Raw genomic sequence first — 24,856 nt, forward strand, 5'->3', positions numbered from 1 at the left:
ATGTCATAATGCCTCTATATCGCTCCATGGTGAGACCACACCTTGAATACTGTGTACAATTCTGGTCGCCGTATCTCAAAAAAGATATAGTTGCAATGGAGAAGGTACAGAGAAGGGCAACCAAAATGATAAAGGGGATGGAACAGCTCCCCTATGAGGAAAGGCTGAAGAGGTTAGGGCTGTTCAGCTTGGAGAAGAGACGGCTAAAGGGGGGATATCATAGAGGTCTTTAAGATCATGAGAGGTCTTGAACGAGTAGATGTGACTCGGTTATTTACACTTTCGAATAATAGAAGGACTAGGGGGCATTCCATGAAGTTAGCAAGTAGCACATTTAAGACTAATCGGAGAAAATTCTTTTTCACTCAACGCACAATAAATCTCTGGAATTTGTTGCCAGAGGATGTGGTTAGTGCAGTTAGTGTAGCTGGGTTCAAAAAAGGTTTGGATAAGTTCTTGGAAGAGAAGTCCATTAACTGCTATTAATCAAGTTTACTTAGGGAATAGTCACTGCTATTAATTGCATCAGTAGCATGGGATCTTCTAGGTGTTTGGGTAATTGCCAGGTTCTTGTGGCCTGGTTTGGCCTCTGTTGGAAACAGGATGCTGGGCTTGATGGACCCTTGGTCTGACCCAGCATGGCAATTTCTTATGTTCTTATGTTCTTATCAGAAAGGAATGTCTCCAAGTGTAAAGGATCGGAAAAAACAAACTTCTTATTATTTTGATGTCACTAAACATTTGCAGAGAAATTTTAGAAAAAAAAGTTAGCGCCTAAGGAAGCTGACCTATTCCTTAATTGTAGGAAATGCTTCTTAAGGAGCTGAGGCACCGGGGCTACATTGGGAAATATTTGAGTATTCCTACCACAAAATAGGAAATCCTTATTTTTTAAATATTTCTGAAGAATTATATTTCCATCACTTTCAGCACAGAAGGACATTAAGGGCCGGATTTTAAAACCTCCAAGCACGTAAATCCAGTGGATTTACTCGCATAGAGGAGGTTACGCATGCCAGGCCTGTTTTATAAAGGCCCGGTGACTCACGTAAAGCCCCAGGACGCGTCTAAGTTCCGGGGCTTTACAAAAGGGGCAGGGAGGGGCGGGGCCAGAAGCAACCTGCGCCTTCCCGGAGGCAGGCACAGAAGGTAAAATATAATTTGGGAGCTTTAGAATAGGGCTGGGGGTGGGAAGGTTAGTTTAAGGGGAAGACCGCAGGCATCGGCGCATGCAAGTTGCACTAGAGTGCACCCCCTTGCACGCGCATGTTATTAAATCAGGCGTACATGTGTGCGCGCCAGGTAGCCTGCGTGTATGTTTTAAAATTTACCCCTAAGAGTGTTGCTCTAAGAGGGATGTCATCAATAGATGCTTCCAAAAAGGTGGATATATTAGGGCTTACTGGTGACAAAATATCCATCCCCCCTCCACTACCAACCTCATCCCTTTTATACCCAGATATGTAATATATTATAGAATACATGATATGACGCTCCTTGAGTACACGCAAAAGTCCCCTAAAATATTTCTTAACTCTAATGGTGATAGAAGTCTAGACACAGGAAAATTTAAAAATTGAAGGTTCTTACTCCTTTTTACTGTTACGGGCCCAGGAGTCAGGGAAACCCACCTGGGGAGCAGCATAGGACTACAAAGCAGGACTTGGAGCAAGACTGCTATGTTTTAGTAAGGATGTGAACCCTGGGCCGGGATGAGAGGTGTCTCTGCCCACAGGGAAGAGCCCTGTGGGCCTCACCGCCAGCAGGCACGGCCTCAGCGATGTAGGACTCAGCTATAGACAGAACTTCATTATGGAGAGAAGGAAAGGCAGACCCGCAGAGAGGGAAGTGCATATAAGTACAGTTCTGAGCAGTGGGGTATACCCAAGGTGATACCACAGATATGATGATCCGGTAGTGGCCCACGGAGCGGGGTACGCCAGGAAATCCCTTCAGACAAGTAGATATTATCTCAGAAGTGTGGATTCAGTAGTGGCCCGCGGAGTGGGGTACGCTGAGGATGTCTGTACTAGCGAAGATGTTGAGAGACAGTCTGAGGTGCAGGAACTCGGAAGTGGAGCTTATAGTTGGTACAGCGATGCCCTGCCGTGCAGGGTATGCTGGAACCTCCACTGAAGGAAAAGCAGTAGTGACCCGAGGCTCGGGGTACACTGCAGAGAATTCAGTAGCTGGTATCGTTGAAGTCTGAAGAAGGGTACTCACAATTGGTGTCCCAGGAGATAGTCCTGAGAAGCAAGTCAGAAGTAGATCAAAGCTGGAAGGCCCTCCAAGGAGCGGATAGCCAGGAACGCAGAAGGGCCCCTGAGGAGCGGTTACCCAGAGCGTCCAATGCCGAGAGAGAATCTGGAACAGGAAGTCCAAGATGGAGCGGATTCAGCAACGAGGGAAATCCTTGCTAAATTGTCAAAGCAATGGGCCAGTCAGCTTAAATATAGAAACATATAGAAACATAGAAACATAGAAATGACGGCAGAAGAAGACCAAATGGCCCATCTAGTCTGCCCAGCAAGCTTCACACATATTTTCTCTCATACTTATCTGTTTCTCTTAGCTCTTGGTTCTATTTCCCTTCCACCCCCACCTTTAATGTAGAGAGCAGTGATGGAGCTGCATCCAAGTGAAATATCTAGCTTGATTCGTTAGGGGTAGTAGCCGCCGCAATAAGCAAGCTGCTCCCATGCTTATTTGTTTTACCTAGACTATGTTATTAGCCCTTATTGGTTGTTTTTCTTCTCCCCTGCCGTTGAAGCAGGGAGCTATGCTGGATATGCGTGACGTATAAGTCTTCTCCCATGCCGTTGAAGCAGAGAGCCAGGTTGACATCATACGGAGGGGACGCCCCCGAGGTTCCCACCATGACGTGTACAAAGGTGGCCCTTGTGCGCGCGCGTGCACCAGATAATCCCAGAAGCAAAATGGCAGTCGGTAGCGCCTACGCCGTCCCGGGGACGCCGGGGATGTCAGCGTTAGTTGGCGGAGGCCGCCATTCTTCCAATGATTGATGGTGCAGGGAAAAAAGAGGTGAGCATGAGAGGTCACAGCCGTCTGTGACCGACAGGCGTAACAAAGACAAAGGCCAGTCTTCTGCCTAGGCAGCCCCCTCCCCCGCAGGTTGAGCCCCTGGATTCTGGGGGCCAACAGGTCTCTACAGCGGCAATATATAGTAGTGGTGACTCCACGCAAGCAAGGCTCAGAAAAGGCAGGCTGGAGGCAAGGCTGGATACTAAGCAGGACCTGGAACTAGGCAGGACAAGGGTGAGTCAAGGCAAGGCCAGAACTCTGGTTTCAGGCAGAACTGGAGACTGAAACAGACATGACAAACCAACAAGGCCAACTAGGACAGGACTTAGACAAGGCAGACAAAAGAAAGAAAGAAACACAGAAACCTGAAGGCAGCAAGGCTTGGGACAGACAGAAAAGGCCTGAGGGCCCCAAGCCAGGATATAAGAGAGAATAGGCCAGAGGTCTCAAGACAGGGAACAAGGCAAGAAAGGCCCATCTTGCCCAAGGACCTCAAGGCAAGATAAAAAAATGGAAGGCCCGAAGGCCACAAGGCAAGAAGGGAGAGAAGGCCATAGGCCACAAGGCAAGGCAAGAACAAGGCTAGAAGGCCCATAGGCCAAAAGACATGACAAGAACAAGCATCAGGTTACGGAGCCAGAAGTGACACCGTGAGAAGACACGGCTCCTATGGCAAGATGGGTTTACATAAGGCTGGGACTTGCGCGTGGCAAGAGCAGTAAGAAGGAACGTGACAAGACTAGGGATGAGGCATACTAAGGACCTTTGCTGATGGGGAGGCATCATTGCAACGGATTATGATAGACTAAACTATCTTTAGCAAAAGTAACACTAAAACCCTACAAAGATGATATTTGAGGTACCAAAGATGAAACAATAGATTCTGATGTAGATATTTGAGGAGCATGCTTCTCTGAAACAATTTTAGAATCAGCCATAAATTGGATAAATTAGGCTGAAGATCGAGATAGGGTCTTATCCCTTTTAAGAATCATTTCCAAACATCCACTAGAGTAACTGAACTTGGATTGACATCAGTAGTGCCTCCAGGGAAAAAATGAGATGAAACATTAATTACTCTAGGTGCTTCTTCTAAAATGGTAGCATCTGCTGTACTAACCTCATCCCTACAGCAGAATCTCTTCACAAAACTTGGTCGTTCTGGACTAACTGCCTCTCAGCAATCAACAACCTACTCTCCAGCCTCAACCTGGTATTAAACACCAACAAAACTGAAATCCTCCTGATAGCTCCTGAAAACAACATCCCGTTCTTCCCTCCAACTTCTAGCCAAGGTTCTATCACCACAACTGACCTTTCCTCGCAAGTATGAGACCTGGGTGTACTACTAGACAACCGACTCAAGCTCAGCAAGTTCATAAACAACACTACAAAAGAATGCTTCTTTAAATTGCAGGTACTAAAAAGATTAAAACCACTTTTACACTTCCGAGACTTCCGCCTGGTACTACAATCTATCATCCTCCCTAAACTGGATTATTGCAACTCTCTCCTTCTGGGCCTTCCCGCTAGCACCATCAAACCACTTCAGATGGTCCAGAACGTGACGGCCAGAATTCTTACTAACGCCAACAGAAGGGAACATATCACCCCCATCCTCCAACACCTTCACTGGCTGCCGATTAAATACAGGATTCACTTTAAAGCCCTTATGATGATACAAAGGCCTTGCACAACATCTCCCTCTCAACCTAACTTTTCAACTGCAGCAACACATCGCTAAGAGACCAATTAGAAGTGCATACCAGAACATGCTTCACACCCAGCAGGCAAAAACCTCACTGAGGAAATGAGCTCTTTCCACTGCGGGTCCCCCACTCTGGAATTCGCTCCCGCTGGACTTGCGCCAAGAACCTTGCGCTATGACTTTCAAAAAGAAGCTTAAGACTTGGCTTTTTGCCCAAGCTTTCCCGGAGAACTAATACCCGAGGAATACGATGACATTAGAGTCCCAGGTACTCATGTTTTTGAGTAGTACTAGTTCACAGTTAAATTAGGCCTTTTATTTTATTTATCTATAAGTTCTTTATTGTTACTTTGTTACAATGTATTTCGCCCCTGAGGCAACAATTTTAGTTACTTGTAAACCGGTGTGATATGTATTTTATACAGGAACATCGGTATATAAAAATAAAAAATAAATAAATAACCTGGGGGAGGAAACCAATGTACCTAAGGAAACTCCCACTCTTGCGGGGGTACTGCAGGCACCTATATTGGACAGACCTGATGGCTGGGGTGGAGGTTGCAATATGCCAGAGCTTTCAGAGGCTCCAGAAATGTCAGACGCACCCAGATTCGTAGACTCCGCAAATTTGGATGTTAATCATTGTAAATTTATTTATTTATTTATTTATTTTATTTTATTTTATATACCGGCAACCGTTTGCACATCGTGCCGGTTTACAGATAACTTACAACCAAGGATATATAGGCAAAGCCTTTACAAAGAACAGTTTGTAACAATAAACTCAGTAACATAGCAATAACCAAGATAAAAAGGTGGGGAGGAGAGCTATATAGGTAGACAAGACAAAGGGAGGGAAGGATACATAAGGAAAAGATATGTACAGGGGTTTGGGGAAAATGTGATAAACACATAGATTATTTACAGGTTAGTATAAGCGCAGAGGAACAGTGATTGGAGGGGAGAGGCGGGTACTAAGTAATATTTTAGGTTTGAAGTTCATTGGGGGGGTGGGTGCAGGGAGTATGTCCTGAAGAAGGGGTGTTGGTAGGGGTAGGCGGTTGGGTGAGGATGTTTGTAAGGGATGATGAAGATTGTGACTGGGGGTAGGCTTGGAGGAAGAGCCAGGTTTTGAGTTTCTTTTTGAAGGTGGGTGTGGAGGTTTCGGTACGAAGGTCAAGGGGCATGGAGTTCCAGAGGGAAGGGCCTGCTAGGGAGAGGGCCCGTTTGGTGGTGGACATGAGTCTTGTGGATTTTATAGAGGGGTGAATAAGGGTTCCACGGAGCGAAGATCGGGTTGGTCTGGTAGAAGTACGTGGGAGGAAGATCCATAGGGCCTAGAACCGGCGGCTCTAATATAGCCAGCAGTCCAGCGTCACTCGATGCCGTCAGCGGCAGAGCAAGGGTAGGGCTTCAGTCGCAGCGTTCTCAGCTGGAAAGGCCTCAGCTGGTAAGAGCCTCCTCTCCTCCAACAAACGGTAGCACTCCCCACAAATATCCCCCAGGCGGCTGCATTTTAAACGAACTCTAGGTGATGAGTTCTCATTTGGAAACTCAGTTGTAGAAATTACTAATGATTGTATCACTTATCTGAACTGAGAACTGGTCATGTGTGGCTTAAGATGATGAAGTGGTTGAAGGGAGAACCAGACATTTTTGGAGAAATTATAAACAAGAGCTGAGTGCAACAGTATGCACGGGCTTTATCAGTATCAAGTAATAAGTGTCACTCATAGGATCTCCAGTTTATCTGGATTTAAAGATGATTTATTCTTGAGTGTTCTCTGTGCTTCATGTTTCAATGGAGCCAGCACCATCTTCACATGTAGCTTTGAGAAGCTCCTCAGCTTCTCACAGAACTGGACCTCATTCTCAGTATATGCCAGTCTGGCAAAATACAAAATGTTGGCTGTGTTCCAGATCCTATTAAATTGAATGTATTTCCTTTCCCTTTGGCGTGCTTTCTGCGCTTAGATCTGGGTGTACAAACATCGTCCAGCCCTTGTAGGTGACACATCCAGTTTTCCTTACTTTACCTTGCTATCTCAGTGCCCTTGGTTTTTCTCTGGCTTTCAGTTTTGGCCAAGTCTCTTGGTGTGCTCTTTCTGCCTCATATGTTAATTTTTCTGACGTTAGTGGAAACCATGTAGTTAATAGCTCTCAGAGAAATATTGTTGGCTTATGCAGTTCCTCTCCCTCCCAAAAAATCTTAAATTGGAGCTGCAGTCTTGGTTCTGTTGATCTGCCACTCTATGAGCTACAAGTTCTACTGTCCTTCAGAGGCTTTTAACTTCCAGGACAATCTCTGCGACTTCCTACCCAGATATCATCCTCTTCCCATGACAATGTGACCCACCTTATTTAAAAGTCCTGATTGGAAGGTCACTTTTTCAGGGCTGTTACTTGTCAATGCTTTCCCGGGGAGCAAATGGCCATGATGCAAAGGCAGACCTGGTTCCTGTAGCTATAATCTCGCTCTCAGAAGAAAGTTCTTTAATTCAACATCAAAACTTGTGTTTTAAAGGTATCAACATTGTCTTATCACCTGCGTTTTAAATGTAGACCCAGTTTCAGTTTCCGCATGCTGATGAATCTTTGGGAAGACTCAGGAGCTTTCTCAGTGCATATTCTCACACATCCCCAGCCAACTGTAATTCCAATAAGCACTGGTAAGGTCAAATGTGAAAACAAACATTTTGTGTCTGGAAAAAGACTGAAGGTTTATATAAGGAGCTCACATGCTCCCAAAAAAGTACTGTGATTGCCATTTTAGTCCACTTGGATACTAAGAAATACAATCAGTGAGTTGTAAATGAGACCTTTTTGTTGGACTAACTGAAAACCTTTGTGATCAGCTTTGACCTGAGGAAGAAAGCTCGTCACAAATCTATAAAGTTAGTCCAGTAAAAAGGTCACACCAACCTTCAGTTGTGCCTAAAAACAGAAACTGATGGAGAAAGAGTTATATAAAGTTGGAGTGAAGAAGGCCTAGGCAAAATATGACAAAAACTTTCTTTACTGAGGTCTTCCAATCTTATATTGGACGGGCAAACTTGGGGATGCCTGGAGTAACCTACCAGTGCAGAAGGCAGATGCCAGGATTGAAGCCTGTTTGGGAGAGATGTCGTGGGGAAACAAATAGAGGGCCTAAGTGTTGGATTAGTTATGAATCCACACGCTCAATCCTCTGAAGATAAAGCTGTTTTTTTCACAGAGCAGGGGTGCCTTTGAGACAACAAGAAAGAGCAGCAGATAGAATTAGGGTAGGGGAGCTGCACAGGCTGACTCCCCAGCTAAGGAGGTGGTCAAGCTTGTATGGCTGCCAGCTGGGAGGCATCCTTAGTGCAGTGGATGGGGGTCACAGATAGAGCACTATAGGCCCTCAGGCTTGTACAGTTGACAGCTGGGAGGTAATCAGCCAGAGTAGTGCTGTTGGAGGCAACCGTGCACACGTACATCATGAGCTGGATGGTCATTATCTGCAAACATGTGTTTATTTATTTGTTTGTTACATTTATAATATCCAACTTTATTGATCTATGCAGCTTACAGTACAAAACCTACATAAACTTTTATCATACCACAAACATTTTACACTATTTAAAATTATCTATATTGTATCCCATAAGTTTGTTTAAAAAGATCCTTTTTTTTAAATTTTCTTAAAAAATGTCAACTCTTCCATTTTCCTCAAATCATTAAAAATGTTATTCCACATCTTAGAGCCTTTAATAGAGAAGACTCTATATCGTGTTTCCTGATATTTATAATCTGTATTGCAATGTTTTAAAATTATTTTTATGATACATTTAGAAGATGAATAAATATTTAAAGCTGAAAGCTTTCAAGATGCCTGAAGTGCTATCCTCAGTTCCTCAGGCAATGCAGTCATGAATACATAGGTACTAAGTGAACACTGGGGGTTGCAGAGAAAATCACATTCTTTAAGGCACATATAAAACGTGCATCCAAAGTGGGCGCGTGTTTTTTGAATGCGCGCACATCCACCTTACCTGGGCGCTCGATGCAACACGCAAATGTGCGGCCGCGCTGAAAGGGACACACAATGGATGGACCAATCGGCAGTAAGTGAAGCAGTGAATAAATTAATATTAAGTGCCCTGTGTGTGCAGGTTACCAAAATGAACCGTTTTATCCGGCAGTAGCTAATTTTCTAGCACAATAGCACACACAGTATTCATGGCCCTGAGCGTGTATACCGTGGGCGTATATCGTGCACCCCAAAATTTTATTTTTTTTAACATGGTGCTGCTTTCTGTCACCACCATACTAAATAGGAGGAACCACAGAAAAGCAGATTTTTGTTTTTAAGTTGAGCCCTTAAATACACTGGAAAACTTTACATCTGCTCCGGGCGCACAGGGATTTTTTGCATCACTGGGTACATTGCATTTACATCTGATGAGTGCTATTAGCTACGCATGAGTTTGGACGCGTGTTTTGGACACACTGATCCTATTGCATTGGGGGTTAGTGACACACGTCCAAAACGCGCATCCAAGCTCTCATTAACCTATGCGCTAGACTCAGCGCACAATATTGCATCGGCCTGTTTATGTGTAAACAGTAACCTAAGCTTAGCCCACATCCCTACCTTAGCCCAACCTCATTCCTGTGAGGGAGGGAAGGTCACAGTTTTCTGAAATTCCTGGTTTGCAGAGAAGAGCCCGAAAAGAAAGCATCTCATTCAACCTGACTCTACTCAGCCCTCCAGCAAAGAGTGTTAAAGAGAGCTGGCACAATTTTCTTTTCATAACCACAAACCCTTTTCAACTTTAAACAATAGCCATGTGATCGCTTCAGCTGATGCCACTCAAATCTGGAAACATATGAGCTGCACCAAGCAGCTGAAAGTGAACAAGTAACACTTGTATGGAGCCCTTTCCCTACAAAATATAAACCAATTCAAAAAAATGTGAGTATCAGTAAGTGCCAGGGTAGAAATGGAAATATGTCAGCAGCGGCAGCAGTAGCAGCAGCACAGGGAGAGATGCCACACAGAGTGGTTACCTTTCCCGTTTAGCAGGGGACAGGCAGGCACAGCCCTTCTGAACTGCTGCCGCCTCAGGGCTCAGGCACAGTGTACAAGCAGAAAGGGATTTGGATTTACATTTCGAGCACCGGCCTAGAGGGTAAAATAGTGTGGGCACTTTTAATAATGTCATGTCCGTGCAGTATTTCTTCCCCCACACCTCGGAACACCTCCTCACGGTTCTGCTGGCAGTCTGGATGCTGTAGGAGCCTGACTGCCAGACACCGGAGAACTGCGGACACAGCACTTTACACCTATTAAACTGATTGCGCTGAAAATGCCCAACAAATACGTTAAATAAATGAGGACAAATCATGCATATGCCTGGTTTTGGAGTGTTTTTCAACTTTGACTCTAATGAAAATTACCTGAGCCTTATCAGATCAAGGTTATTTTCAGGTTGGTGAATACCAGGCCCGTGCTCCCCCCCCCCCCGAAATCTAAGTCGTGACTTGGAAAGAAAGCAGAAGTAGGCAGGAGAGCGGCCGTGGGAAAGCTCCTGCCCAGTGCTGTCGCTTTGACGACTCTCCGCGCCCTTGGAGGGGGGGGGGGCATTCCCTCCCCCCTCTCCTATTGGTGCGTTTGTATGCCCGCCCTCTCGCCTCTTGGCTTGTTATTGGCTGGCTGAGGGTGCCTCAGCAGCTAGTCAAGGCGTTGCTGCAGTAACGGGAGTTTACAGGCGGAAGTTTCTTGGCCGCACGTGGCTCGGCTTCAGCGCTGCTCCCTCATGCACTGCAGGCTGCACCGGCGGAAGTGCGCGGGCGCACTGCTGCTGCTGCTGGCGGTGGCGCTGCTGGGCGGCGGCGGCGGCCTCCTCCTGCTGCTGCTCTCCGGGTCCTCCTCCTCCTCGGCTGCCGACGGCTCTCGGATCCGGGACCTCCGCGGCAGCCCCCGGGACATGCGCCTGGCCGCCTACGCCAACAACGCGCGGCAGCCGCTGCTGAACGCCGAGCTCTTCCCCGGGCCCCCGCGCCTGGTGCTGGCCGTGCAGGCGCGCGGGGGAGCGGGCGCCGCCGCCCGCCTGCGGCCGCTGCTCGAGTCCCTGCGCCGGGCGGAGGAGCCCGGGCGGCTGCTGCTGATCGTCAGCATGGGGCGGCCGAGCGTCGAGGCGGCCGCGCTGCTGCGCTCCGTGCGCTTCTGCCCCGTGCTGCAGCTCTTCTTCCCCTACAGCCTCAGCTTCTACCCGGCCGAGTTCCCGGGGCCCGAGCCCGGCTGCGGGGCCGCCCGGCGCTGCCGGGACGCCGCGGCGGCGCAGGAGAAGCACCACTGGTGGTGGAAGCTGCGCTTCGTCTGGGAGAAGGTGCGGGCGCTGGGCGGCTACGACGGGCCCGTCCTCTTCCTGCCCGACGACGCCTACCTGCTGCCGGACTTCGCGCGGGTGCTGCGGCTGCTGGAGGCGCTGCGGGAGCCGGGCGGCGCGGAGCTGCTCAGCCTGGGCCCGGGCCCGCCGGGCCCTCTCCCCGCCGACCTCTCGGGCGCGCGGGCGGAGCGCGGCGCCTGGGACCCGGCTCGGCACCGGGGCGCCGTGGCCCTGCACCGGGAGCTCTACTACGCGCTGATGGGCTGCCTGCAGGCCTTCTGCTCGCACGGGGACCGGCGCTGGGAGCGCAGCCTGCGCCACGTGGCCGCCGCCGCCTGCCTGCCCCGGCCGCTGACCGTGCTCAGCCCGCTCCTGCCCCGCCTGCTGCTGCCGCCGTGCGAGGGCTGCGAGCCCCAGGGGGCGCTGCGGGCGCGGCTCTTCCCCGCGTCCCTGAGCCTGCAGAGCCGCCCGCCCAGCCCCGAGGAGGAGGAGGAGGAGGAGGGCGGCTGGGACGATGTCCGCGATCAGGCGCTCTGCAAGGCTTACGCCAAGCTCTGAGGCGGCGGCCGTCGCGACAGGGGCATCCATCGTGACGAGGGCTGTCGTGCATTCCAGCGCCCGTCAAGCGACAGCTGCTTGGGATAAGCAGCTGGGATTTTTTGCTTTTGGACTCTTATCTGGTAAACTGTTTGGACGCTTTCCACTTAATAATCGGTGCCCCCCTCAGAAACCGGAGCCATAAGAGGTCTGTGCTGAAATGGATGTAATGTCAAGGGCTTACCGTGCCAGCCCCATTATCCACCACGCAACAGAAAACAAAATCGCTCTTTTGTCTCCAAGAGTTTGGATAAGTGGACTTGTGCTCTAATAATCTTTTATATATATGTATGTGTGTGTGTGTGTGTGTGTTTTTAAGGTCTATGCAAGGCTATGTTTTCAGGGGTCAGCCATTCAGGTGTGCACTTCTGAATGCAGGGCTTTCCAGGCAGTGCTCCCTGGGCAGGGGGCCATGGCATTGTAAAGATGAAGTGGGCTGCTTCCTCCCTTTACATTCAGCTTTTCACCGGGGGCAGCAGTAAACCAGCGGTCTGCTTCCTTTACGGATGTCATCTGCTGCCCTGAGACGGGCAAGAGCAGTGCAGACCCGAGGGGGGAGGAGGGGTTGTCACTGGCTTATTTTTCTATTCGAAACCAAAGCTCTGTGCGCTGTTGGCAGGTTGCCAAAAGATTAATAAAAATGTTGCTCTGTGAGGTTGATGACCTGAGGTCCAGGGAGGCAGTGCCTTGTCCAAGGTTACAGGGTCACTGTCCTGATTGATCATCATGTTCCAGGCACCCTGCCCACGCCTCTAAACCAATGTGAAAATCTCCAAACATGCAGACTTGTAATTTGGTCGCAGGGCTGTGCTTGCGTTATCTTCTGTAAAATGATTAATGCAGTAAGAGGGACGGGTTGCGCCACATCCAGGAAAGCTGGAGGAGTGCGATTCAGGCAGTACTCTGAAAGGTGTGCTCGCTGCTTCCCTCCCCCTTGTTTTACCAAAATGTCACTTTACCGTGTTAAAATATCAGTACGTCCTCCACGTTGCAGAAAGGGAACAGCCATTCTGTTTATGTATGTCCAGGAATCGGAGAGCACTTAGCAGCAGCTGAAGAAGAGGATTGGAGGGAGGCCATTGAACTGTAGAAATGTGTGCGGTAGGGACTGCATATACTGGGCACACGGTAACAGAGGCACTGCCGGTCGAGGCGTAATGGAGACCTCTCTTCTAACCTCTTGACTCCTTTCATGAGTTAGGAGCTGCACAGCCTGTGCTGCTGACATGGGTTAGAATAGGGCATCACAACATGTTATACACCTTTTTTTAAAGCCCTTGAGGGTTTCTTCTGTCTGACATTTCATTTTCTAATCTGGAATGTATAGTGTTGGACGACTTCAATCCTCAGAAACCACAGCCGGGCCTGGTTTTCAGAATGGCGTTTTGCATATGTGGACTCCTGTAGGTGAGAGCCTAGTTATCTTGCATCTGCGCACCAGACCTGTTTGTGGTGGTTTTCTACTGTGCTGCCAGCGGAAGGTTTAGGGGCTCCGGAGTCCTTGGGTTTCCATTGCAGACTGCACTGATGTGTCCAGCGCTGGTATCAACGTGCTAAGACCCACCTTGATGCACTGGACCCCCATGGGGAAGCTCTGTCTAATCCACAGCAGCTGCTGGCAATGGCCTGTGAATAGTATGATGCTGCTCCTCCTCTGACACTGGAAGTTTTATGTACTGTTGTTAAAACCATTTACAGATGTATATTTTTTTATATGATTATATGAACCAGGGAACAGGGGTAAAACAAATGCGTATTTACTACAACAATTTTGTGTCACTTTCTTGTACTGTGGAGGACTTTGGCTGAAGGTTGGGGGACTGGGATATAGGGGTGAGTACTGGTATTAGAGGGAGAAGAAACTGCAGCTTCTGCCCATCCTCTGTAACATATTTGTCCTCTTTTCCTAGCGAGGCTGTGCTTCTGCTTTTTTTGCTGTTTTCTGTCTGGCTTTCATCAGGAAGTTATCGTTCACAATATGAGTCTGCCTTGCTCTTCACTGATACGGGAAGGAAGGTGGTGCAGGGAGGCAGAAACCCAGGATGCTCCTGTTGAATGAAGGAATCCTGTAAAACTGTACCAGTTTTAGTAGGAGACTTAAGGTTCCTGCTTTGGCACTGATTATAATGTCCAGTGGGGTCACATGGCGGGCATCATTCCCCATATGGCACCTGTTCTTAATTTAGGTCCTCCTGTGCTGCAGATGTTTTTTTTTTCCTTCGAAGAGTCTAGGATGCTGGAAGGGAGAAGGACCTCTCATCCCCCTTTAGCGAAGAGGTCAGCCCATCTGCTCATGGGGTGGGTAACATAATGGAGTTGGTAGAAGATGGGGGATAGATAACAGTCCTGCAGCAGTGTATGGGTCACAGAGAGGTAGCATGGAAGGACACTAACAAAACAGGGGGGGTGCTCTGGCATCCTGAGAGGGAGGTTGCAGTAAAGGTAGAAGTAGCCCAGGTGCCTTTTAAGTAAAGAGTGATTGGTGTTAAAAGATTCTAAACCACCCTAGTCAACTGCTAGGAAGGCTGTATCTTCAAACAAAAAGAAAAATAGAGCTAGTCTAAGAAAAGAAGATGGCCAAGTTAGAGTGTATAGCACTGTATGAAGAAGTAGACAGAATTGGCATCTCGGAGATTTGGTACAAGAAGGATAACCGATGGATTAGTGCTATACCAGGGTATAGATTATAATCACACTGATAGGATGGATCAAAGTGCAGGGAGGAGGCCTGGTGCTATATGCTAGGAATACCAGAGAGTTAAACAGGATTAAGATCCTACAGGAGCCTGAATGCACTGTGGGATCTTTATAGATAGAAATTCCATGTGGGAGGGATAGCAGTGGGGGTATACTACCATCCACCTGGATAGAATGAACAGACGGGACAATGAAATTGTAACAGAAATGAGGGAAGCTAACAAATTTGGCAGCACAGAAATAGAGATTTCAATTATCCTGGTATTGGCAGGGTAAAAGTAATATCAGGTCATACTAGGGTGCTAAAAGTTTCTAGATGAAATAACTGCTTCATGGAGCAGCTGCTCTAGGAAATGAGGGAGCTATTTTAGATCTAATCCAGAGTGGAACACAGGCTTTGGTGCAAGAGTAACAGTAGTGGGGTGAGGGCACCAGTGCTCATAACACGATCAACTTTGACAATCTCTGAAAGGAGGATATTAAGGAAAACTACTGCACAAGCATTTAACTTTCAAAAAGGTGACGGAAACTAGAAAAAAGAACTAAAAGGTGCAGCTGAAAAGATTAAGGGTTTACATCACGCATGGACCCTGTTCTGGGCTTCTGAGATGGTATTTTTAAACACATGTATTCCATGCATTAAAAAAAAAAGGCATAAGAAGAGCCAAATACCTACTGTGGGCTGAAAAAGGCTCTTATAGCCAAAAGACCTTCTTTCAAAAAAAGGGAAAGCAATGACAAGTTAGATGCAAAAAGGTTGATAAGGCAGCTAAAAAGAGAATTTGAAAAGAAGTGTGCCTTAGCAGGAAAAGCTCATTAAAAAATGTTCAAAGAAAGATAAACCGGGAGGCAGTTGCACTACTCCATGATTGAGTGGGTTAAAGAAGCACGTCTGGCAAACAAGGCCGAAGCTTTGCTTTAGTGTTTATGGAGGAAGATGTTGGGGACTTAATCATGCTGGAAATGGTATATAATGGCGCTGAGTGGGAGAAATGGAGAGAAATGACAGTGAAGATGGAATAGGGCAAGCTGAGAAACTAAGGAGTAGCAAATTACCTGGACCAGATGGTATTTATCCCAGAGTGCTGAGAGAACTGAAAAATGACCTATTCCTAGGAATTTGTAACCTGTCATTAAAATTGTCTTTGTACCTGAAGAGGGGAGAGTGGCCAACGTAACACCACTCTTTAGAAAGGGCTCCAGGAAACTATAAACCAGTGAGACTGATGTTAGTGCTGGGAAAAACTGTAGAAACTATTATAAAGAACAAAATTACAGAACAGAGAGATAGAGATGGTTTAATGGAACACAGTCCACATGGATTTACCCAAGGGAAGTCTTGCTTCACAAATCTGATACATTTTTTGAAGGAGTTAATAAACATGTGGATAAAGATGAACCGGTAGATGTAGTATACTTGGATTTTCAGAAGGCATTTGACAAAGTCCCTCATGAGAGGCTTCTAGGAAAAGTAAAAAGTCATGGGATAGGTGGTGATGTCTTTTCGTGGATTACAAAGTGGTTAAAAGACAGGAAACAGAGAGTAGGATTAAATGGTCAATTTTCTCAGTGGAAGGGAGTGGGCAGTGGAGTGCCTCAGGGATCTGTATTGGGACCCTTACTTTTCAATATATTTATAAATGATCTGGAAAGAAATACGACGAGTGAGGTGATCAAATTTGCAGTCACAAAATTATTCCATTTTGTTAATTCACAAGCAGATCATGAGAAATTGCAGGAGAACCTGTGAGGGGGAAGATGGGACATCCACATGGCAGCTGAAATTTGAGGTGGAGAAGTGCAAAGTGATGCAGATGGGGTAAAGTAACCCACATTGTAGTTACATGCTGTTAGATTTCAGATTAGGCGTTATGACCCATGGAAAGGGTCTGCACGTCATCATGGACAAGAGGTTGAAATCCTTGGCTCAGTGGGCGGCTGCAGTTAAAAAAGCAAACAATAGTAGGAATTATTAGGAAGGGAAAGGTGAATAAAACGGAATATCGTACCTTGAGTACTGTGTGCAATTCTGGTTGCTGCATCTCACTAAAGATAGAACTGGGAAAGGTACAGAGAAGGGAGACCAAAATAATAATGTGGATGGACCAATTTCCCTAAGAGGAAAGGCTAACGCTGTTCTGTTCTTCAGCATGGAGTAGAGACAGCGAGGGGAAGTATGATAAATCTGCTAAACTCAGGAGTGAATGAGTAAATGTGAAGCGGCTGTTTACTCCTTCAAAACATAAAATGAGGTGAGGATATTCCATGAAGTTACGAAGCAGCACATTTAAAACATTTTTCCACTCGATGCACAATTAACTCTGGCATTTATGAAAATCTTGTCTGATTCTAAAGGGGCCATAAAAAAAATTCTTAAACTGGGCCACTTTCTCTGCCCGTTCCCCGAGGGCTGGATTCTTCCCTGGGGGGCGGGGAAGGCTCACCTGGACCCAGGCCCTGGAAACCTGTGTCTGCATGTTGTTATTGCTCTTCAGGACCGCTAGCTGGATGCATTGGATGGGAGCTGAAATTAAAGTTCACTGAGACTGATTGTAAAATTATTCAATATGAGCAAATAATGAAGTGTCCCAGTACAGCCAGACCCTTTATCCTTAAGGGAGCATAGGTTTAAGTTGGATCATCCTCTGTGGACGTGTCCCTTGGATTTCAGCCATGGTGTGGAATGAATCCCGGGGGGGTCCTGGCCAGGGCTGATGTCCCCTTCCCCAGAGGGCACTCAAGCTGCAACCTGCCTAGGTCCTGGAGTGGAAACTCCAATGGGGGGGTCTCCAGTATCCTCACTGAAAGATAGGAGTGGGGACTCTGTGTGAGGAAGGGGCCGTACGGGAACAGTTCTTACAGTGCAGCTCTGGGTAAGGAAGGGGGCAGCAAAAATGCTTCCTTCCCAAAAGATGACAAAACTCAAATCTTGCCAAGAAAACTGGCTCTTATCTACAGGTCTCCTCCACCTTCTCTTGATGGGACAAAGGAGTGTACAGACCCCCACTGCACTGGTGCAGAGGGGAAGGCACAGGTTTAAAACAGCAAAGTCCCTCTTACTGTGAGAAAAATGGGAAAAAAGTGTGTGTGTGTATATATATGAGTGAGAGGGAGTGTGTGGGAAGTGTGTGTGTATATATATGAGAGGGAGTCTGTGTGAAGTGTGTGTGTGTGTATATATGAGTGAGAGGGAGTCTGTGTGAAGTGTGTGTGTGTGTGTGTGTGTATATATGAGTGAGAGGGAGTCTGTGTGAAGTGTGTGTGTGTATGAGTGAGAGGGAGTCTGTGTGAAGTGTGTGTGTGTATATATGAGTGAGGGAGAGTGTGAAGTATGTGTGTGTATATATATGAGTGAGAGGGAGAGTGTGAAGTGTGTGTGTGTGTATATATATATATGAGTGAGAGTGTGAAGTGTGTGTGTGTGTATATATATGAGTGAGAGGGAGAGTGTGAAGTGCGTGTGTGTGTATATATGAGTGAGAGGGAGTGTGTGAAGTGCATGTGTGTGTATGAGTGAGAGAGAGGCAGCCTGTGTGAAGTGCATGTGTGTGTATGAGTGAGAGCCTGTGTGAAGTATGTGTGTGTATATGAGTGAGAGAGGGAATCTGTGTGAGGTAATAAGCAAGCCAAAGATAGTTAATTCTAGTGTCTGTCTTTCCCACTCACTCAGCCCTTGATTATGACCCTCCCATCTCCTCATCAAGCTCCTCTCAATCAACAAACCCAAATATCAATCTCTCTCCTGACGTCGGGGATCTAGGAGCTTGGCTAGACAACAATCTAAACCTAAAAAAGTTTATAAACACTACCACAAAGGACTGCTTTTACAAACTGCAAGTCCTCAGAAAGCTAAAACCCCTCCTTCACTTCAACGACTTCCGGCTAGTACTCCAATCCATCATACTTTCCAAGCTCGATTATTGCAACTCCCTGCTACTCGGACTCCCCACAAATAAGATCAAACCCTTACAGATGGTACAGAACGCTGCCGCCAGAATCCTCACAAACACCAACAAAAGAGAACATATCACTCCAATCCTCCGTAATCTTCACTGACTTCTTATCGAACACAGGATCCTCTTCAAAGTTCTCTCAATCATTCACAAAGCGACACACAACCTCGCCCCCATCAGGTTAAGCACACAACTCCAACCTCATACATCCACCAGACCCATCAGAAGTGCCTACAAAGGCACACTTTATGCCCCGCCTGCTAAAACACTACTAAGGAAACGAGCACTATCTTCAGCAGGCCCCCACCAATGGAACGTGCTCCCCCCAGATCTAAGACTTGAACCTAATCATCAGGAGTTCAAAAAAAAACTAAAAACCTGGCTCTTCCGCCAAGCCTTTCCAGACAATTAACGCTGCCTATATGCTCGCATTCTCGCGTAATATACATTCAGTAATCAATCACATCAACCCGTCCCCTTGTTCCCTATTAAGATACTGTGCCTAATTGTTTTACTTGTTACTGTACTATGATACTGAGTTCAAACGTTTCTTGAAACTATACCATACTATGTTCAAGATATGTTCAAGATAAGGCCATCGTGGAAAGATTAAATGATTTCTTTGCTTCAGTGTTTACTGAAGAGGATGTTGGGGAGGTACCCGTAATGGAGAAGGTTTTCATGGGTAATGATTCAGATGGACTGAATCAAATCACGGTGAACCTAGAAGATGTGGTAGGCCTGATTGACAAACTGAAGAGTAGTAAATCACCTGGACCGGATGGTATACACCCCAGAGTTCTGAAGGAACTAAAAAATGAAATTTCAGACCTATTAGTAAAAATTTGTAACTTATCATTAAAATCATCCATTGTACCTGAAGACTGGAGGATAGCAAATGTAACCCCAATATTTAAAAAGGGCTCCAGGGGCGATCCGGGAAACTACAGACCGGTTAGCCTGACTTCAGTCCCAGGAAAAATAGTGGAAAGTGTTCTAAACATCAAAATCACAGAACATATAGAAAGACATGGTTTAATGGAACAAAGTCAGCATGGCTTTACCCAGGGCAAGTCTTGCCTCACAAATCTGCTTCACTTTTTTGAAGGAGTTAATAAACATGTGGATAAAGGTGAACCGGTAGATATAGTATACTTGGATTTTCAGAAGGCGTTTGACAAAGTTCCTCATGAGGCTTCTAGGAAAAGTAAAAAGTCATGGGATAGGTGGCGATGTCCTTTCGTGGATTGCAAACTGGCTAAAAGACAGGAAACAGAGAGTAGGACTGAATGGGCAATTTTCTCAGTGGAAGGGAGTGGACAGTGGAGTGCCTCAGGGATCTGTATTGGGACCCTTACTGTTCAATATATTTATAAATGATCTGGAAAGAAATACGACGAGTGAGATAATCAAATTTGCAGATGACACAAAATTGTTCAGAGTAGTTAAATCACAAGCAGATTGTGATAAATTGCAGGAAGACCTTGTGAGACTAGAAAATTGGGCATCCAAATGGCAGATGAAATTTAATGTGGATAAGTGCAAGGTGATGCATATAGGGAAAAATAACCCATGTTATAATTACACAATGTTGGGTTCCATATTAGGTGCTACAACCCAAGAAAGAGATCTAGGTGTCATAGTGGATAACACATTGAAATCGTTGGCTCAGTGTGCTGCGGCAGTCAAAAAAGCAAACAGAATGTTGGGAATTATTAGAAAAGGAATGATGAATAAAACGGAAAATGTCATAATGCCTCTGTATCGCTCCATGGTGAGACCGCACCTTGAATACTGTGTACAATTCTGGTCGCCGCATCTCAAAAAAGATATAATTGCGATGGAGAAGGTACAGAGAAGGGCTACCAAAATGATAAGGGGAATGGAACAACTCCCCTATGAGGAAAGACTAAAGAGGTTAGGACTTTTCAGCATGGAGAAGAGACGGCTGAGGGGGGATATGATAGAGGTGTTTAAAATCATGAGAGGTCTAGAACGGGTAGATGTGAATCGGTTATTTACTCTTTCAGATAGTAGAAAGACTAGGGGGCACTCCATGAAGTTAGCATGGGGCACATTTAAAACTAATCGGAGAAAGTTCTTTTTTACTCAACGCACAATTAAACTCTGGAATTTGTTGCCAGAGAATGTGGTTAGTGCAGTTAGTATAGCTGTGTTTAAAAAAGGATTGGATAAGTTCTTGGAGGAGAAGTCCATTACCTGCTATTAAGTTCACTTAGAGAATAGCCACTGCCATTAGCAATGGTTACATGGAATAGACTTAGTGTTTGGGTACTTGCCAGGTTCTTATGGCCTGGATTGGCCTCTGTTGGAAACAGGATGCTGGGCTTGATGGACCCTTGGTCTGACCCAGTATGGCATTTTCTTATGTTCTTATGTTGTACTTTGTTCTATTGTTACATGTAAAGCCCCTCCCTTTTGGGCATTTCAATGTTTTATGTAAACTGGAGTGATTTGTATTTCATACAAGAACCTCGGTATATAAAAAGTAAAAATAAATAAATAAAATACATTTTAGGCACAAGACACTTTCTCATTAAAAATCAATCAGGGACTTATCTAAATCATACTATTGTACCAGCCCTTATTGAAAGTTTAATCATCCTCTTGTAGGACACTAGCTGATTAATCAGTAAATTCACCTGTAAATTTAAAGTAATCTAATTCCAACTCCCTTAGTATCCTAAACTTGCTAGGAAAACAATACAACTAAGATGAAGGCAGCAGTCCAGCAGCAAGAGGGGGGCTTCCCAGTCTTTTGCACTGAGTGTCACATGTATGATTTTTACCCGCCAGTGAGAGATTGTATGTGTGCACTCTGTGCAAAGAGCTCCTGGCTCTCAGGGAACGAGTCCAATCTCTGAGGGCTATAGCAGACTTGGAGGAGCTGAGGCAGACAGAGAGATACATTGATGAGACCTTCAGGTACATAGTAGCCAAGTCCCAAATCCAGTCTGGCAGCCCCAGTGCTGCCTTGGATCAGAAAGGTCTCCCAGTAGGAGAACATCACCCTGGTGTAGCAGGAAGTGATTCTGTAGCAAGGACCTGCTTTCCAGGTGATGTATTGTCCTCTCACATTGAGGACAAGTCTTCCAGGGCTACTGCCCAGGAGGGAAGGGTTAGGTCGGCCGTCATAGTTGGTGATTCGATTATTAGAAATGTAGATAGCAGGGTGGCTGGTGGACGTGAGGATCGCCTGGTAACTTGCCTGCCTGGTGTGAAGGTGGCAGACCTCTCACGTCACCTAGATAGGATTATAGACAGTGCTGGGGAGGAGCCGGCTGTCGTGGTACATGTGGGCACCAACGTTATAGGAAAATGTGGGAGAGAGGTTCTGGAAGCCAAATTTAGGATTTTAGGTAGGAAGCTGAAATCCAGAACCTCCAGGGTGGCATTCTCTGAAATGCTCCCTGTTCCACGTGCAGATCCCCTGAGGCAGGCAGAGCTCCAGAGTTTCAATGCGTGGATGAGACGATGGTGTAGGGAAGAGGGATTCAGCTTTGTAAGGAACTGGGGAAACCTTCGGGGAAAGGGAAGACTTTTCCGAAAGGATGGGCTTCACCTTAACCAGAGTGGAACCAAGCTGCTGGCACTAACTTTCAAAAAGGAGATAGAGCAGCTTTTAAACTAGAACAAAGGGGAAAGCCGACAGTCGCTCAGCAGCGCATGGTTCGGAGAAAATTATCCTTGAAGGATACTAATGAAACAGGAGAGTTAGGGCATCCCAACAGAGAGGTTCCATCAAAAGCAAACATAGTTCATATGCCTATATGTAAAAAATCAAAGCTAATGATTTCTGAATTATCCCAAACAACTGAAAAGCAGGTTGTTAAAACAAGCAAAAACCACACTTTGAAATGTCTGTATGCCAATGCCAGAAGTCTAAGAAGTAAGAAAGGAGAATTAGAGTGATTAGCAGCAAATGATGAGATTGACATAATCGGCATCACAGAGACTTGGTGGAAGGAGGATAACCAATGGGACAGTGCTATATCAGGGTACAAATTATATCGCAATGATAGGGAGGATGAACTTGGTGGGGGTGTGGCACTTTATGTCCGGGAGGGTATAGAGTCCAACAGGATAAAGATCATACAAGAGACTAAATATTCAGTAGAATCTATATGGGTAGAAATCCCATGTGTGTTGGGTAAGAGTATAGTGATAGGAGTATACTACCGTCCACCTGGACAAAATGGTCAGACAGATGATAAAATGCTAAGAGAAATCTGGGAAGCAAACCAATTTGGCAGTGCAATAATAATGGGAGATTTCAATTACCCACATAAACATAGTGCAAGAACAAAGATACAGTTCCATCCAAACTTCACAATTATTTTTATTGTAAGTTCAGGTATTTATAGTTCATTTAAGTGAGGCAACTCCAATCAAGTGAACATAAAGAATACTTATAAAGTCCCCCGACGCGGTCCGCGTTTCGGGTGAGCTGCATCAGGAGGGACCACAGCAAAATTTGTGTCTACAATAAAATAACATCAATCAAGAACGGAACAAAACAGGCTGCAAGTAAGAGATATAACATGGAAAATTCATACCTTTAAAGTTGACATCAGGAGCGCAAATGCCCCATACCAGTGACAGCCATTTAAATGAAAAAAGGCGCGAAAGAAAAGAGTTTCTCTCGCGAGATGCTGCAAGCGGTAAGTACACAGAACCACACATACCAGATTAATGATCAATCAATAAAATAGATGCCATTCTATTTCCTTGTTTAGACCATTGGGTGAAACTGTGTCCAAGATAAAAATCCAACGCTGCTCCCTCCTACCTAATATCCCGGCGTAGTCTCCCCCCCGGTGAGGGTGTGGGACCACCTCCAGAACAAGGAAGGAGAGATCAGCGACGGAGTGGCCAGCCTGGAGCCAATGTGCCACCAGAGGCTCGTCAATTCTACCAGATCTGATATTGCAGCAGTGCTCAATAATCCTTGTCTTAGTCATACGTGAGGTTTTACCCACGTACAACAAAGGGCAAGGACACATGACCACGTACACAACTCCTCTGGTGGTGCAATCAGTCCTAGAAAATAACTTAAACACTCGTCCAGTTTTAGGATGCACAAATGCTGTAAATAATTCTGTATGATGGCACATGGTGCAGTGGCCGCACGGGGAATGTTCCCCTCTCATGTCTAATCGCGAATCACGTTCGTGCATTGTCGTATGCACCAACTGATCCCGTAAGTTCGTTCCTCTTTTAAAGGTGAACCTAAGAGAACCATGCATGAGATCGTTCAAAGAAAGAGCCACCCAGTGTCTTTTTATCATCTTAGCTACAGTTCTACTGACAGTAGAGAAAGGGAGAATACAATTGAGAGATGTGTCATCAGAGGTTGTGGGTGGTGTAAAAAGCCACTCCCGGTGGGTATATAGTGCCCGCTTAAATGCCTTCTTTATCACCCTCGACGGATATCCCCTCTCTGAAAACCGAGTGGTCAAATTCTGAGCCTGTGCCAAGAAATCTGCACGATTTGAACATAATCTGCGAAGTCTCAGAAATTGCCCAGTCGGAATGTTGTCACGGAGTGCCCTAGGATGACAGCTGTTATAGGCCAACAGGGTGTTCCGGTCTGTATCTTTACGGAATAGTGACGTCTCAAAGTGATCACCCTTCCAACAGATAGCCACATCCAGGAAGGACACATCTGTGGAGTGAATAGTGAAGTTAAATTGAATATGAAGATTCAATGAATTTAACCAGTCAAAAAATACAAAAAACTGTATGTCTGAGCCTGTCCATATTATGAACACATCGTCTATGTAACGTAGCCATATGTGAATGAATGAAGCCCATTCCGAAGAATAGATGTTAGATTCCTCATACTCATCCATATACAGGCACGCGAGACTCGGTGCCATTGTCGCCCCCATGGCGGTCCCCTTGTTCTGCTGATAGATCTGGTCTTGAAATTGAAAAAAGTTTTGCGTCAATGCAATCTCCGCCAATTGAACCAAAAAAGGGGTGGTGACCCGATGGGGAGCCGGACGAGTGTTTAAAGCCTTCTCAATAACTGTCAAAGCCTCAGATTGGGGAATGTTGGAATAGAGGGAGACTACATCAAGGGTAACAAGGAATACATTTGACTGAGTTATCTCTATTTGGTCCAAGATAGACATAAAGTGGGTAGAATCTCTTACAAAGGATCTCGAGCAGGATACCAGGGGCTTAAGAAAAACGTCCACAAACTGGGATAATGGCTCTAGCAAAGAGCCTATGCCGGATACTATTGGGCGACCCGGAGGACTGGTTAACGATTTATGGACCTTTGGAAGCATGTAAAACAAAGGCATAATGGGATGAGCAGATACCAAGAATTTAAATTCCTTATTTGTAATCATGCGTGCATCAAGGGCCATTTGGGCCAAGGATTTAATCTCAAGGAGTAGAGACGCAGTGGGATCTGAAGGCAATGGGGTATAGCACGCGGTGTCTCCTAATTGTCTAAGCGCCTCAGCCACATAGTC

The 24,856-nt window shown here is 46.1% G+C and overlaps 1 protein-coding gene across 1 annotated transcript; it reads left to right on the top strand.

The window, feature by feature from the left end:
• The first annotated feature begins 10,494 nt into the window (after positions 1-10,494).
• Positions 10,495-13,828, top strand: LOC115086690 (alpha-1,6-mannosyl-glycoprotein 2-beta-N-acetylglucosaminyltransferase-like). The gene has a single exon (XM_029592899.1). The coding sequence runs from the start codon at positions 10,531-10,533 to the stop codon at positions 11,659-11,661; it is 1,131 nt and encodes a 376-aa protein (XP_029448759.1). The 5' UTR covers positions 10,495-10,530; the 3' UTR covers positions 11,662-13,828.
• The last annotated feature ends 11,028 nt before the right edge of the window (positions 13,829-24,856 follow it).

Source organism: Rhinatrema bivittatum, chromosome 3 (assembly GCF_901001135.1).
Source record: "Rhinatrema bivittatum chromosome 3, aRhiBiv1.1, whole genome shotgun sequence".
Lineage (NCBI taxonomy): Eukaryota > Metazoa > Chordata > Amphibia > Gymnophiona > Rhinatrematidae > Rhinatrema > Rhinatrema bivittatum.